The sequence below is a fragment of the Dendropsophus ebraccatus genome, chromosome 5 (genome assembly GCF_027789765.1).
Source record: "Dendropsophus ebraccatus isolate aDenEbr1 chromosome 5, aDenEbr1.pat, whole genome shotgun sequence".
Lineage (NCBI taxonomy): Eukaryota > Metazoa > Chordata > Amphibia > Anura > Hylidae > Dendropsophus > Dendropsophus ebraccatus.
In genome coordinates this window covers 72,693,009-72,707,779 of record NC_091458.1, presented here as the reverse complement: position 1 = coordinate 72,707,779, position 14,771 = coordinate 72,693,009, and the positions used below count along the sequence as shown (strand labels likewise).

The 14,771-nt window shown below is 38.2% G+C and overlaps 1 protein-coding gene across 2 annotated transcripts in view; it reads right to left on the bottom strand.

Moving 5' to 3' along the window:
* The window catches only part of PCDH17 (protocadherin 17), a 160,865-nt gene extending 147,127 nt beyond the window's left edge, over window positions 1-13,738 (bottom strand). Inside the window, exons 1-2 of one of the 2 annotated variants that reach the window (XM_069970589.1) lie at window positions 13,345-13,738; window positions 9,579-12,117 (exon numbers count right to left, since the gene is read on the bottom strand). In XM_069970589.1, coding sequence (XP_069826690.1) covers window positions 9,579-12,056 — 2,478 coding nt within the window. In that variant the 5' untranslated portion in view covers window positions 12,057-12,117; window positions 13,345-13,738. Of the gene's footprint in view, window positions 1-383; window positions 3,746-9,578; window positions 12,118-13,344 lie in introns of those variants that run through there. The other variant, XM_069970588.1, reaches the window with a different exon arrangement.
* Window positions 13,739-14,771: the final 1,033 nt, after the last annotated feature.

The following is a 14,771-nucleotide window of genomic DNA, read 5'->3' as shown; positions in this document are numbered from 1 at the left end:
GTAAAACAGCCAATATACTAGAACACAAAGAACTAGATGAGATGAGACTTGTTTGCAAGCCCTGTATAGATACAAACAATCATGAGAACCGGCAAACAAGAACTATATTTGGGGTCTATCTATCTATCTATCTATCTGTATCTACTGTGATAACACATAGATTGTATTGTACACTAAGGGGGAGATTTATCAAACTGGTGTAAAGTAAAATTGTCTTAGTTGCCCCTAGCAACCAATCAGATTCAATTTTTCATTCCTCACAGAATGAAAGGTGGAATCTGATTGGTTATTAGGGGCAATTAAGACAATTCTACTTTACACCAGTTTGATAAATTTCCCAATAAGTCTACAATGAATATTAGACTAAATGACATTGCTCCTACCTTTGTTAATGGTATCCAGGTAGATGTATTCTCAGCTGATGATTTCACTTGTCCTGTATCACTGTTTTGACTGTGACACTCAACATTTCCTTGAGACTCAGTCTGATTATTGGAAGTAGGAGTAAGGTACATCACTCCTGAGTGAGAAGAACTGAGAGGAAGTCTGGATTGACTATCAAAGTACATGGGAGATGTAACTAATAAGGGACAGCTGACAACATTCATTGCATTCTTTTCTTCTACTTCACTCTGCACCAACATTATATCATTTTTGTTGATTTTCTTCTTTTTCATTTTCCCTAGCTTTGGTTGAGAGCTATAAGCAGTTCTGCCATTGTATGGGCCAACTTCTTTATTCTCCTTTTTACACTTGACAACTATTGTGACCATTGCAGCGAAAAGAATGATGGAAATTGCACTTAAAGCAACTAAGACGGGCAAATAGATGTCCCAGTCCCGTTGTTCTCCTATAACATTCCCCTCCTCTTCATAACATCCTATACAGTCTGAATTTGCTTTAATGATGAGTTTTGCTACAGTTGAAAGTGAAGGTTTTCCATTATCAGTGACTTTAATGATCAGTTCTACTACAGGAGCAATGTCTTCCCAATGTGTATTGAGCAGCCTTATCTCTCCAGTAACTGAATCTATCTCAAAGAGGTGCTCTTTACTTTCTTGAATGATTTCATAAGTTACTCTTCCACTTTCTCCAAAATCAATGTCCATAGCTCTTACAGTGCTTATAATGTATCCCATGCCCACATTCCTGGGCACATAGATCTCCGCGGTATCATTCTGTAAGGTTGGCAATACAATGACTGGCGCATTGTTATTGACATCTAGTACAGAAACTCTCACAGTGGCATTGCTTTCTAAATGGGGAGATCCTAAATCCTTTGCGATTACTTTAAACTCAAAATATTTGGTCAATTCATAATAGAAAGTCCTCAAAGCATAAATGGCGCCATTTCGGGCACTGATGGAGACATACGTATAGATGGAAACACCATCAATGTACGATGGGAAGATGGAATAGGATACGGTGCCATTTTGTCCTAAGTCTGGATCTTGTGCTAGGACTGAACCAAGGTATTCTCCTGGGATATTGTTTGCAGATACTTGAAGTGCATACAGACTTTTAGAAAAAGATGGGGGGTTGTCATTTTCATCTAAAATTTTTACAGAGAACGAGTTGGTTGAATCAAGAGATGGGTTACCGTTATCTCTAGCGATGATGGTTATGTTGTATTCATCTTGGATTTCACGATCTAGGGGTCTACTTGTCACCACTGTGAAAAAATTGTCATAATTATCTTCTAGCTTGAATGGCACATTGCCTAAGACCCAACACTGGAATTGTCCATTTTTTCCTGAGTCTTTGTCTGTGACCCTCACTAAAGCAATAACTGTTCCAGGGGGTGAGGCCTCACTTATTGCTCCCTGTCTGACTGACACAAAGCTAATTGATGGGAAATTATCATTGACATCAGTAACAAGAACAGTCACTTTGCAGTGCACAGGTATAGGATTGGGGCCTTCATCTTCTGCCTGAACATCAATCTCAAGCATCTCAATTTCTTCATAATCTATGTTACCCTTGACTTGTATAATTCCAGTTTTAGAGTCAATTGAAAATAGCTCCCACACTTGATCAGAAGCATAACCACTAAATGAATAAATGACATCAGCATTGGTGCCCTCATCTGCATCTGTAGCATTGAGGTCAATTATCATTTTACCTATAGGGGAGTTTTCAGCTATTTCAACAGTATAGGATTTTGCTTCAAACACTGGGCTATTGTCATTGGCATCAATAACTTTAATGTTAATTTGCAAATTTGCTGATCTAGGAGGGATACCTCCATCAAAGGCAGATAAGATAAGTGTATGATGGGACTGTTCTTCTCTGTCCAATGCTTTCTGAATAACTAACTCTGGAACTTTTGTACCATCACCCCTGGATTTTATATCCAAAGAAAATAAACCACTATCCCCCCTCATCTTATATGTCTTTAAGCCATTACTACCCAGATCAGGATCCTGTGCAGTAGTCAATGGGAACCTCGTTCCTGGGGATGCATTTTCTGAAATATCAATATCGATCTGGTCGGATGCAAACTTAGGTGTGTTATCATTAATGTCAAGGATCTCCACCTTGATCATACATATTTCTTTCTCATTGGCAAAGACTTCCAGCGAAATAACACATTTAGGACTGTTTTTACACAGAGTCTCTCGGTCAATACGCAGCTTAGTGTACAACAGTCCACTGTTTGGATCAACGTCCAGTAGGTGCGGAGCTGAGTTCTCCAACACTCTAAAGTTAGGTTTTTTACCTTTATCAGGTGGTTCCAGTTGTGCATCATTAAGATTGCCAATGGCATTTCTAGACCCCCCTTCTTCTGAAATGGAATAGTTTATAGTTTTCAAAGCTTCAACAGAAACCCAATAGAAAAAGTAAAAAAATACAAAGCGGTACATCCCAATGGGTGTCTGTTTATCAGTTTACTAATTGTTTTGTCAGTACAGTCTCCGTTAAATTAAAAACTAATCCAGAAGATAAGCTCCCAGCAAGCTGACACATGAGGGCAGTTATGACAGTATTAGGAGATTGATTTCAATTTCCAAGAAAATCAAGTTTTCCTATCTTGGAAGGTTTAGAGCAGACGATAACTATCTCTACTAAAGAAGATTAGACAGACTGCAATCTACACATTCAATTCTGATGCACTGTGAGAACCAAGGGAGAAAAATTGTTCCTCTGATAGCATAGGCGTTGGACACAAACACCTTACAAACAGCTTTCAGAATGCAAGAGGATTTCAAAGTAGTTTCCAAGTATCCAAAAATGGCAATAATATGGAATGATATTTCAAAACAGCTTCTGTGCTTTCACTGTCATTTCGCTTTGCTTGCCAGATGTCCTTTTAAAAAACTGTCATTTAGTATTTTACTTCACATTATCTCTATTTGCAAGCAGAAAGTCATGAATATTGAATAACATTGGGATTTGGAAGCTATCTGGAAAAAATCCAAAATGCAAGGGCCCATCAAAGTTGATCATCAATTGCAGAGTATTATAATCACGGCTTGGTTTCAGTCATTTCACACTTGGGCTTTTTTTGTTCTGCAAGGCCAGTAGCCACATCAGCTTACAACTGACAATTGTATTCAGTTAAATTCCAGTTTTCATTCTGCAGGCAGGAACAAATCAACAGGCAAACCATGGCTGGATGCTCAGATTATAGAATGGCACAGAGAAGAAAAATCACAGTTGCATGGAGAACAGTTACAGCATTCATAGCTAGCTTTCCTTTAACGCTCCCTATTTTGTTTTTCTCTTCATCACTTCTGTCGTATCCCCTTTACGACTGCTTTCCTGTGCTCTTCAACACACAATTCATCAGGGCCAAAAATCCCGATAACAACTTATGTCCAAAAATTGGGGAATTTTCTGCAATATTATTGTGAACGATGAACATAAGCAATCAATAGCTGCAAATCCCCAATGGACTCCACATTAAAGCAAAAGCCGCAGTGACTACTACTCGTTCTGAATGAGAAACGTTGAAGAGCTTGTGAATAACATGTCATTGCCAAGGGACAAAAACAATAGATGCTTTAGAGGTAAGTTAAAATGTGGAGTCACCATTCACAAAAAACATACTGAATTGTATGAAATATTCTGCATTTTGCCATCAGTAGAATGAGCTCAGAGTTGTAAACATCTCAGCTGTGAGCCAGGCATTTCGGCATCTTGCTCTACAAAGCATTCTGATAAAGGTTCCCTTGTCTATAGCTACATATATATATCTATATTACAGGTTTGATGATAAAAAGGCTTGAAATGGTTCTACTTACTCCAGTGTCCTTGCAGGAAAGAGGCAGTGAATATACAAAAAGCAGTTATCCAACCAGTCCCGAGTATTAATTATTCTCTTCAGCTGCTGTGCATGTAAATGCCACTGATCTTGTGAGTACAATAACAGATCAGATTCTGAGCAGGAAAAGCACAGATAATTCATTCCAAAGGCAGAGATATGTGTTGATTTGTTTCCCCATCTGCTATTCTTTCCTAAGTCCTAGACCAAACGCTGCTATTTCTGCAATCTGCAGCAGCTCGTGCTGGTACTTCAATCGCTCATTCACAGCATTCAGAAGACTCTGCTCTACGATACATTAGAAATGTTGGAACGGAATACACCAAAATGCAAGCAACACATTGCAAGTTGGTAAAATTCAACAGTTTAGAGGTGTCTTAAATCCTGTGATCCTCCATTTGCCATACGCCAACCTTCACTCTCAGTTCTTCTCTTTGACTGACTTAATTTCTTGTCTCCTTCTCTCTCTACCTCTCGTTTTTTTTTCCTTTTTTTTTAAAAGAAAGCCTAAGAATAAAGATCAGCTTATTACTGCCACCTACTGGATTTTGCCTGTACTGCTTAATATTTCATCATCCTGCTTCACAGTGATATACTTGGTAGTGGAGCTTATATTGCCATAAGGTATTGGGTTTTCACAAGCATGTAGTGTCTACTACATTTTAGCTCTTATATTTACTTTTTTCAAGGCTTTCGGTAAGAAGTATCGTTCTGTGCCGGGACATGATGAACCACAACAGGCATATGCGGCTTGCGACGAGCTGCAAATGAATCCCATAATTTATCTAGGGTGACAATACAGCTCAATAGGTGTTTATTAGAGAAGCGCAGATAATATTTCGGGGTGTATATTCACATCTACAGCTATATATTTAGATAGATAAATAGATTGATTTAATAAACGTATGATAGTGAGAAGCAGATTGCATCATATTCTCTAATTATTATTTTTTCTTTTATCATTAGCATTCAATTACACATGGCCATTATTTAATTATTAAAAAAAAAAAAAAAACATTCCTAGGTGATTTTTTTTTTAGAAGTGTTACATTTGTATTTCCCTTTGGCTTTGGCTACCTTTTTAAATCTTAATCTGTCTTCCATGAAAACCAATTGCATATGTGCCCAGGGTTAGATCAATTTCAATTCCAAGGTGCATTAACTGTTTAACCTTTTGCAAGCTGAAGAGGGCTATGATGCAGTGCAGATATATACTCTACAAGGCCCAGCTGACAGTAAATTCCACACAGGTTTGTAGTCAGATCTGGTCCGATGCATGAAGGTTTAGGATTCAGGGGTTATAGGAGCAAGCAATTAATTTCCCTCTTAAAGCCTAATGTGCCATGACTAAATCTGACTCTCATTCTAACCACTATTATTGATGCAGCGATTGTTTTTAACTGCATTCATCTTGTTTCATAACACAAGTTGCTGAAGAGTATAATAGGCTGCTGAAGGGTATATGCATAGGTATAGTCTAATGCTCACTACGGTGCATTTACAATAAGAAAATTAATGAAGAAGGTTACATTTCATTAGCTTCCTAGCTAGGGACAGAGAACTGTATAAAGCTTATGAAGTGGTTAACTAAAGGCTAGCATTACTTCTCTTGACTGGAAGGAGTAACAAACCTTATCATAAATAATAAGTGGGGAGATCAAGATGCATCCGAGCATCCGATATCCACTAATAGTGTCCAATATTTTATTCTTCCTAAAATCTTGGTATCATTTATGCAAGACCAGGTTGCCCAGCTCTATGATCACTGACAGTAATAAAATAACACCACTCATAATACAATAATCAGGATCTTCATTACACCTTCCAGTTCAGACAAAGACACAATAGTCTACACTTACAGTCATTAGGTGTAATCATTAATCATAGCCTATATTCCATATTTAACATTCACAACTAATAAGGATGGGAGAAAACCTAGCAACTCCAATGCATGCACAGATCTGTATATACCAGCCCCCAGTGCTATTTCTGCTATATAATTACAGCTGTGACGGAGCTAATTTCTATCCTAGTGCTGGCAGATCTGCAGCATGAAAATACATAGGGGAAAAAAATGGGATCCTTCATATTTTACATCCTTGACAAGTGTCTGTTATGATCATGTCAATACATGAATATAAATGATTCTGTAAAGACCCAGCCCTTCTATTGCAGCCTGTTATTAGTAACTGTAAGTCACTGACAATACTGGGGGAAGACATCTTATACACGAGTATTACACATTCTGTACATTGAGTGTAGCCTCTGTGACTCATGTACATGTGAGCAACTAATGACAATTAGATAATAATACTAATGCTCATTAGAGAAAATTCAACTTTATAGCAGATTACCCCTGCACGATATATGTTAAATGTCTTTGTATAAAATCTTTATTTTTATACCTTTTATACAAATGTATAGATGCCAAAAGTTAATAAACAAATATGACCAGATATGCACATTGCAAAGTACTGTGTTGATAGAGGCCTGCCATTTCTTGTTATCTAAACTAACATTTTGCAACTATATCAGATCCTCAATGAGCTAAGCTGTTCACCGTCTTATGATATATATATATATATATATATATATATATATATATATATATATATACACACACCCAACAGTAATACAGTATTGATATGCACCTTATAATGCTTGAAGAGAGATGGCTTCCATTTGGTGTGTATTATGTTCAACAATTCAGACATACTGCTAATAACAGGTGCTTGGTTCCATGCAATCAGGTGTTTATATATATATATATATATATATATATATATATATATATATATATATATATATATACACTCTATACCTTCAGAAGTGTTGTACCCACATATACTAATGTACATCCCAGTGCCACGTTACATCCCATGCACTCTTAAGCATCCCATACACTGTTCATCTACCACATAAGCTTGTAATATACAATCTCAAAATCTCAAAACTTACTGCCAATATCACAGCGTATAGAAGTAGAAGCCCCATTATTTATACAGCATAGTATCTTACATCTAGATACAAGACAGCAGACACTAAGAAGCTCTCCCTTCCTTGTGATAGAAGACATGAAGGATAATATTAAGTGTTATCTCTATAAGAGCCACTCCTAGAGCACGTTAGCTACTGTGTCATTCCCACTGTTTTCTGGTCCAGAATTGTTATTGACGGTTACATTATTTGGTAGTGTACAATGGATTTCTAAAGAAGAAGCTACTGAATAACCTATTGATATCGCACAGAAAGAAACATCCTAGAAATGTCCTTTGTGAAAACCTTTAACCTGTCAAAGACAAACTTTATCTGGAAAACTTTGTTCCTAAACTGTAAATCTCCTAACGTTTCCTTGTTAAAGGAGATGGGTTAAAGGAATATTTCTGGTGCAGTTTTTTTCTATTGTTTTTAAAGCACATTCATCCTCAGGTACAGTATGAAGTAACATGCATGCCCAATAGCATTGCCAGAAAACCATTTGTATGTATCTGCTACTGTATATGTTATGTTGTGTATATGAAACACAACGGGGAGGGAGCGAAAATGACTGGTGCAAAAACTGACTCAGTGATTTTTGAAACATTGTAAGATAATAAACACACACACACATATGATCTCATTGGTTTACTCCATAACAGAACCGTAGGGGGAAGGATATTGTAAGGCTTTATCAACACGGGGGAAGGGAGGAAGAGCTACATCTAGTCCCCAGCAGCTCTTCAACATCAACAGCCTATTCCTGCAGGATGTAAAGAGGATGTGAAGCAGAATAGATGAATACCCTCAACTACAATGTTTACACATACAGTATCAGGAACTGCGTCACCAAAGTAATGAATCACCATTATAGTCATAGCTCTTTAGATTAAGATCAATACCACCAATAAGTCATAAGTTCAATACTGTGGATTAAATTAATATGAGAGTTGGAACCTAATGAACAGTATAACCAATGCACTCACCCTTAAAATAGTGCTGTACAGTGGGCTAAAGGCTTTTTATACATTTTCAGGCCTTCTACACAGTTATGTAGACAATATGTTATTATTCATTTCACCTCTAACCATGTAAAAGGACTGCTGTTCTGCCTGAAGACTTCAGGGTACAATTGTGTTCTCACTATGAAGATATAATGTACTCTCACTATATTAGCAGCACTTTAAGCTGTTATAGCCGGTACTATGATAACATCAAGAGAGTGATCATCTGTGTGATATATACATCACAGAGAGAAATACAGATAGCTAATAGACGGCTGATAGATAGCTCAATAGGTAGATAGATAGATAGATAGATAGATAGATAGATAGATAGATAGATAGATAGATTTAGTAGAAAGTTGGGTATGTAGTTGTTAAATATCCACCTGTTACATTAGTTAGCATTCCATACATATGGCTGTGCAGCTGTGAGTGCATGCATGCAGGATACTATTGCAAAACCAACATCTACATGTTACTGCTATGACTTCCATTTACATTGAATGCTGGACTCATGACAATACATTAGACTAAACTTGTTGATTTTGGTAAGGAAACAACATTTATTGAACCCCAATTTGATATGATTACCTATTTTAGGGTTAATAGTTTGCTGTGTCCTGTAAAAATACAAGCCCAGCTGTCATAGCTCTTTATATAACTACCAACTGCAGTAAGGAATATAATGGAGAATACAAATAGCATTTGTTTCCATGGTAGACCACAGGCGAGCAATTTCAAAACAATCACATCTCTTTTAAAATTGTCCAGAGGTCAGTCACGTTCAAAGTATATACAGAAATGCATATCTATGATATAAAGGTATGTATGAATAACACTTGAGACTGTCATGCAACCAGTAGGAGAAAAGGCTTCAGTGATCAGAAAGTCTGCAAGGCTCTGCATAGCCAAAGCCAGTATATGGCTGCAATACAGGGGCACATCCATTCCCACCAGTTCCTCTATACTTTAGCAATTGGCATTTTCTCTATATAGTAACACTGAATTCACATAAGTATACATGAAAAACATTGCTATAAACCTATTTTTCTGCAAATGATTCACTAGTCTATATCCCACAAGTTAAAATGCATTCTACAGCCCAATACTTATTTTCAACCACATCTGAAAACAAATAAGAAAATTTGTTAACAGAAAAAAAAAGTGTGCTTCGATTTGCTATATGCATAAGCAACAGCAGCAGCCTATACCGCAAAAATATTTTGCAACAATGTAAGCATAAATACTATACAAGAATAGCAATGCAAAAAGCATGAACATAAACATAATGACAACTGATGCCAGTTAGTTGTGAGCAAGGGTGGTGGCTATACCTGAATTATGGACATCCGATTAGATGTTGTCTCAGTTGCGTTGCTCACTGGTCCAGTAAAACTGTTGTGGCAGCCAACATGGCCTTGAGGAACAGTCAGATTATTAGATGTAGGCTTGAGGTACATCACTTCTGAACGAGGAGAACTTAAAGGGAGCCTGGTCTGGTAATCAAAATACATTGGTGATGTGGCAAGTGAGGGGCTGCTTACTACATTCATGACATTCATTGCATTTCTTTCTTCTACTTCACTCTGAACCAACATAATATCATTCTTGTTTATCTTTTTCTTTTTACATTTGCCCAATTGGGGGTGGCTGTACTCTGCAATCCTGCAATTATAAGTTCTGATTTCCTTATTTTCTCTTTTACACTTGACTGCAATTGTGATCATGGCAGCCAACAGTATAATAGAAATTGTGCTTAAAGTAACAATAAGGGGCAAAGACATATCCCACTGGTGTTGTTTTCCATTGACTCTTGGTTCCCCCTCTGGTAGAGATCCAGTAGAAGATTTAATGATGAGTTTTGCAACAGCTGAAAGTGCTGGTTTTCCATTGTCAGTCACCTTGATGACAAGCTCTACAATTGGTGACACTTCTTCCCAATATGGATTCAGAGTTTTAATCTCTCCAGTCACAGGATCAATCTCAAAGAGGTGCTCTTCATTGCCATATGCAATTTCATATGTCAGACGACCGCTTTCCCCAAAATCATTGTCTATAGCTCGGACTGTGCTCACTACATACCCAACACCTACATTTCTTGGGACATAGATTTCAGCTGTGTCATTTTGTAAAACTGGAAGGGAAATAACTGGTGCATTGTCATTGACGTCCAGTACAGTCACTCGCACGGTAACATTGCTCTCTAGATGGGGGGAACCGGAATCTTTTGCAAGGACTTTGAATTCAAAGCATTTTGTTTGCTCATAGTTAAAAGATCGAAGGGCAAAAACTGCACCATTGCTGGGATTGACTGAGACAAAGGTGAAAATTGATACATCTCCAACATAAGAAGGCAATAGTGAGTAGGACACTGTGCCATTATGTCCAAGATCTGGGTCATGTGCTACCACAGAACCTAAGTATTCTCCAGGAATATTATTCTCAGAAACCTGCAAGATATGCAATGGTTTGTTAAAGGTGGGAGCATTGTCATTTTCATCTAAAATCTTAACAGTAAAAGACTTTGTTGAGTTTATAGGCGGGTTCCCATTATCTCTGGCAATTATGGTAACATTATATTCATCCTGTGTCTCTCGGTCAAGTGGTCTGTCTGTTACCACAGTGTAGAAATTATCATAGTTTTCCTCCAGTTTGAAAGGCACATTGCCTAGAACTCGACACTGCAACTGTCCATTTTTGCCAGAGTCCTTATCAGTCACCCTCACTAAGGCGATAACAGTGCCAGGGGGTGCTGCCTCACTAATCGCTCCCTGACGGACTGATACAAAGCCAATGGATGGAGCATTGTCATTCTTATCAATCACTTTGACTGTAACTTTACAATGGGCAGGGATTGGGTTTGGGCCTTGGTCACGTGCTTGCACATCAATTTCAATGATGTTATTCTCCTCATAGTCAAGATTACCCTTTACTTGAATAACCCCTGTTTTAGGATCAATAGAGAACAGTTCCCGGACTCTGTCTGGTGCATAGCCACTGAAAGAGTATACAACATCACCATTGGAGCCTTCATCTGCATCTGTAGCATTGAGGTCAATTACAACTCTACCCAAAGGTGAGTTTTCTGGGATTTCTACCATATATGAAGGTGCCTCAAACACCGGACTATTGTCATTGGAATCGATCACTTTGACATTTATTTGGACTGTGGCAGATTTTGGAGGGTTGCCACCATCCAAAGCAGTCAAAATTAGGTTATGATGGCTCTGTTCTTCTCTGTCCAATGGTTTGTCTATCACCAGCTCAGGGAACTTTGTTCCATCCCCTCTGGATTTTACATCTAACGAAAACAATCCATTATGGTTGATGACATATGTCTTTAAGCCATAGTCTCCAGAATCTGGATCATGGGCACTGGTTAGAGGAAATCTTGTCCCAGGGAAGGCATTTTCTGAAATATCAATATCAATCTGCTCAGATGGAAAAAATGGTGAATTGTCATTAATGTCTGTGATATCCACTTTTATCATGTATATTTCTTTATCATTTGCAAAGACCTCCAAGGACACTTGACATTTTAAACTTCTTCGGCACAATGTCTCCCGATCAATCCGTTGTTTGGTAAATACTAGCCCACTGTCCTGTTCTACATCAATCAAGTTCGGTGCAGAATTTTCCAATACTCTAAAGTTTGATTTCTTGCCCCTGTCTGAAATGCCCAGCTTTACATCGTTGCTTAGATTGCCCACAGTGGTTCCAGGATTTGCCTCCTCTGGTACAGAAAAATTTAAGTTTTTCAAAGTCAGGGCAGGAGCCCACAAAAAAAATAACAATAAAACTGAAAGGTACATCCCCAAATGTGTATGTAAAGGGTCTTCGCTGTTTCACTCTCCTCTTCTCAGTTCCTTGAACCTGTTGATTTAAAAACACCTGCAGTTAGATAAGCAGCAAATGGACCATAGCAGAGGAGGCAGGCAGGGTTAAATCAGTGATTGTTTTTGTGCTGGAAAGACAATCCTTCAAAATCCCGCCTATGCTATTTGTCTCTTTTAAAATATTAATTGGAAAGAACCATTTAAATACCATGTCCCCACAGTCCAATAAAGAACAACATCATAGTAATATATGTCTATCTTCTTATCATTATCATGCAGTTATGATTACAACCTATATCAAATCTCTATTAAAGATGCAATAATGCACATCTTGCTTGCAATAAACATGATTTGTTTGAAATTGCATCCTAGTCCTAGACTAACATAGCAAAAACTGTATCCTGAAAATTAAAGTCTGTGGTGTGCACAGACATCAGCACATTCTATCTAGAACACAATGCATCTATCCGGCATAGAACAATTAGTATATCTCTAATAAAGAAAACCTCAATAATGGCATCTTGGCTTTGTATATCACAATCCCCTATTCATCTTTATTCTTTTCACAGCAGAGGATTTATTTCCAAGAAATCGTGTAGCTGCATAGGCTTACAAGCAGTAGTATTCAGTTAATTTTCAGTTCTCATTCCCTACAGTAGATCAAATCAACAGGCAAAGCATGGCTGGATGCACAAATGGAAAACGGGGAAAACACACTTTATAGGAACAGGCAGTTGCTGCATTCAAAGAGATGATAAAAAATAGCCACTAAATATAAACTGACACATAGATTTTCTGTCTGAAATAAATGTAAAGCAATCATCCATGACCAACCCTTGAAATAAGGTGCTCCTATAGACTATATCCACCTATGCACTATATGCACACTATATACACACATGTCCACTTATTCTATACCCGTCTGCTCTAATATTCTTTTTCTCTTCTTTCCTGCATTTCTGTCTTTTCTATCATTTGGAAGTCAGTTCTATCTGGTGCCTACACATATTGCACATACACACACACACAATTGTTGGCCCTTTACACATGAATGACACATGCAGAATGCAGATGTTTAATAACTGCATGAGTCAGATCCAGAAAAAAGAAGAAAAATGATCTGATTAATAATTAGCATCAAAACCCACACAGGCTGCATTTCTTTTCCAGTGCATTCATCACATAGGGCTCTAGTCATGCAGATTGTCACCATCACACAGTGGTCTCTTATATCATGAAGGTAAGAATGATCCATTGCACTTACCTTTCAGAGTCCCAGCTATACATGGGCTGTACACGGCGCCTGCTGCTGCCTCTATCCACAGCCTGTGCAGCCAAGTGCAATAGTCAAAGCCAGATAGAATTGATCTCCCCACACGTATAAGCACCATGGGCAGCTCCAAGTCACTTCCAAAGTGTCCAGCTCATGTCTCCTCTTTACACTACAGAAAGCTGCACAGAGCTCAGCAGCAGCAGGGATGATGGGAGCCTTTGGCTTTTTCTATGCTGGCTCATTGCAGCTGGGAGCACAGATGCTTCCTCCAGTCAGTCCTATACAAATACAATGCATATAAATCCATTGCAGTCTGTACAATTCAACAGTTGTGGCTTTAATCCTTTATATCCTGCACTGTGTCACATCCAAGCTCAGCTCCAAATGCCTCTTTACTGACTGACTCTATTCACCTCACGCTGCTGCTTAAACATTGACACTGTTCTCTTGCCAGCCAATCAGCGATCGCCCGCTCAACCCTCCCACACTGCTCCTCCGCCAATTGCAGGAGAAGGGATGGTTTGATGGGCGTTTATAGAATGTGAATGCTTTGTGTCATTGATTAGATCAGTTAGGGCTGAGACAGTAACAATGTGAGAAGGGTTCTGCTTGTACAATGCTGCATTTCATTTCCACTGCGTGTCTGACTGGGGGATTCAAGCCAATGACACTTATTTCAGAGCAGAAGAAAATCAGAGCATTACGATTCCTGAAAGAGAAAAGTTTTAAGTTTAGGGAACGGTGTATTATGCCCAGATCAGGTTTAGTTAGACAGTATCTGTTGAGCAGTATATACTAACTAATAGCTCTCCAATATTTTACATGGGCGCAGTGTTCTTGCAAAGTACAAAATCCTTTAGATGAACTTTTGAAGTCGGAGGAAAGATGGCAATATGTTACATAACACACAATACGGAGAATCATTACACCTTTTTAATCCACTTTAGTTCGCAATTTTTCTCTTATGCTAATATGAAAAGTGCCAAATTCATCATAACGTCTCATCATGGCAATTTTTTTTGCACAAAAGTTTAAAATTAAATATATCTGAAAAAAGTCCCCACCCTGTCAGAAGACAAGAATGGCAGACAAGATGCAACTGTGTCCAAAATGTGGTTGAGCTGGGCAACGGACCATTTTGTGCACACCTCCGAGTGCTTCCTCTAGGCTACTATAGCAAAAACTGCTTAAAAAAGTTAATGCTGGTTATAATAGAAAGGTGTCAAAATAAACAGCGCATTTTATCCTGTCGCATATGGGGCTGGTTAGATCCATGCTAATCATTATTCACTGCCTAAAGCTCCTAAAATGTTTTTGTGACCATGAAACTTGGAACATGAAGCAATAAAAGTAAATAACCTTCCCTTACGTCCAATTGGCCTCACAATAGATGGGGGGTGTCTCCGCCCCTGTGAGAC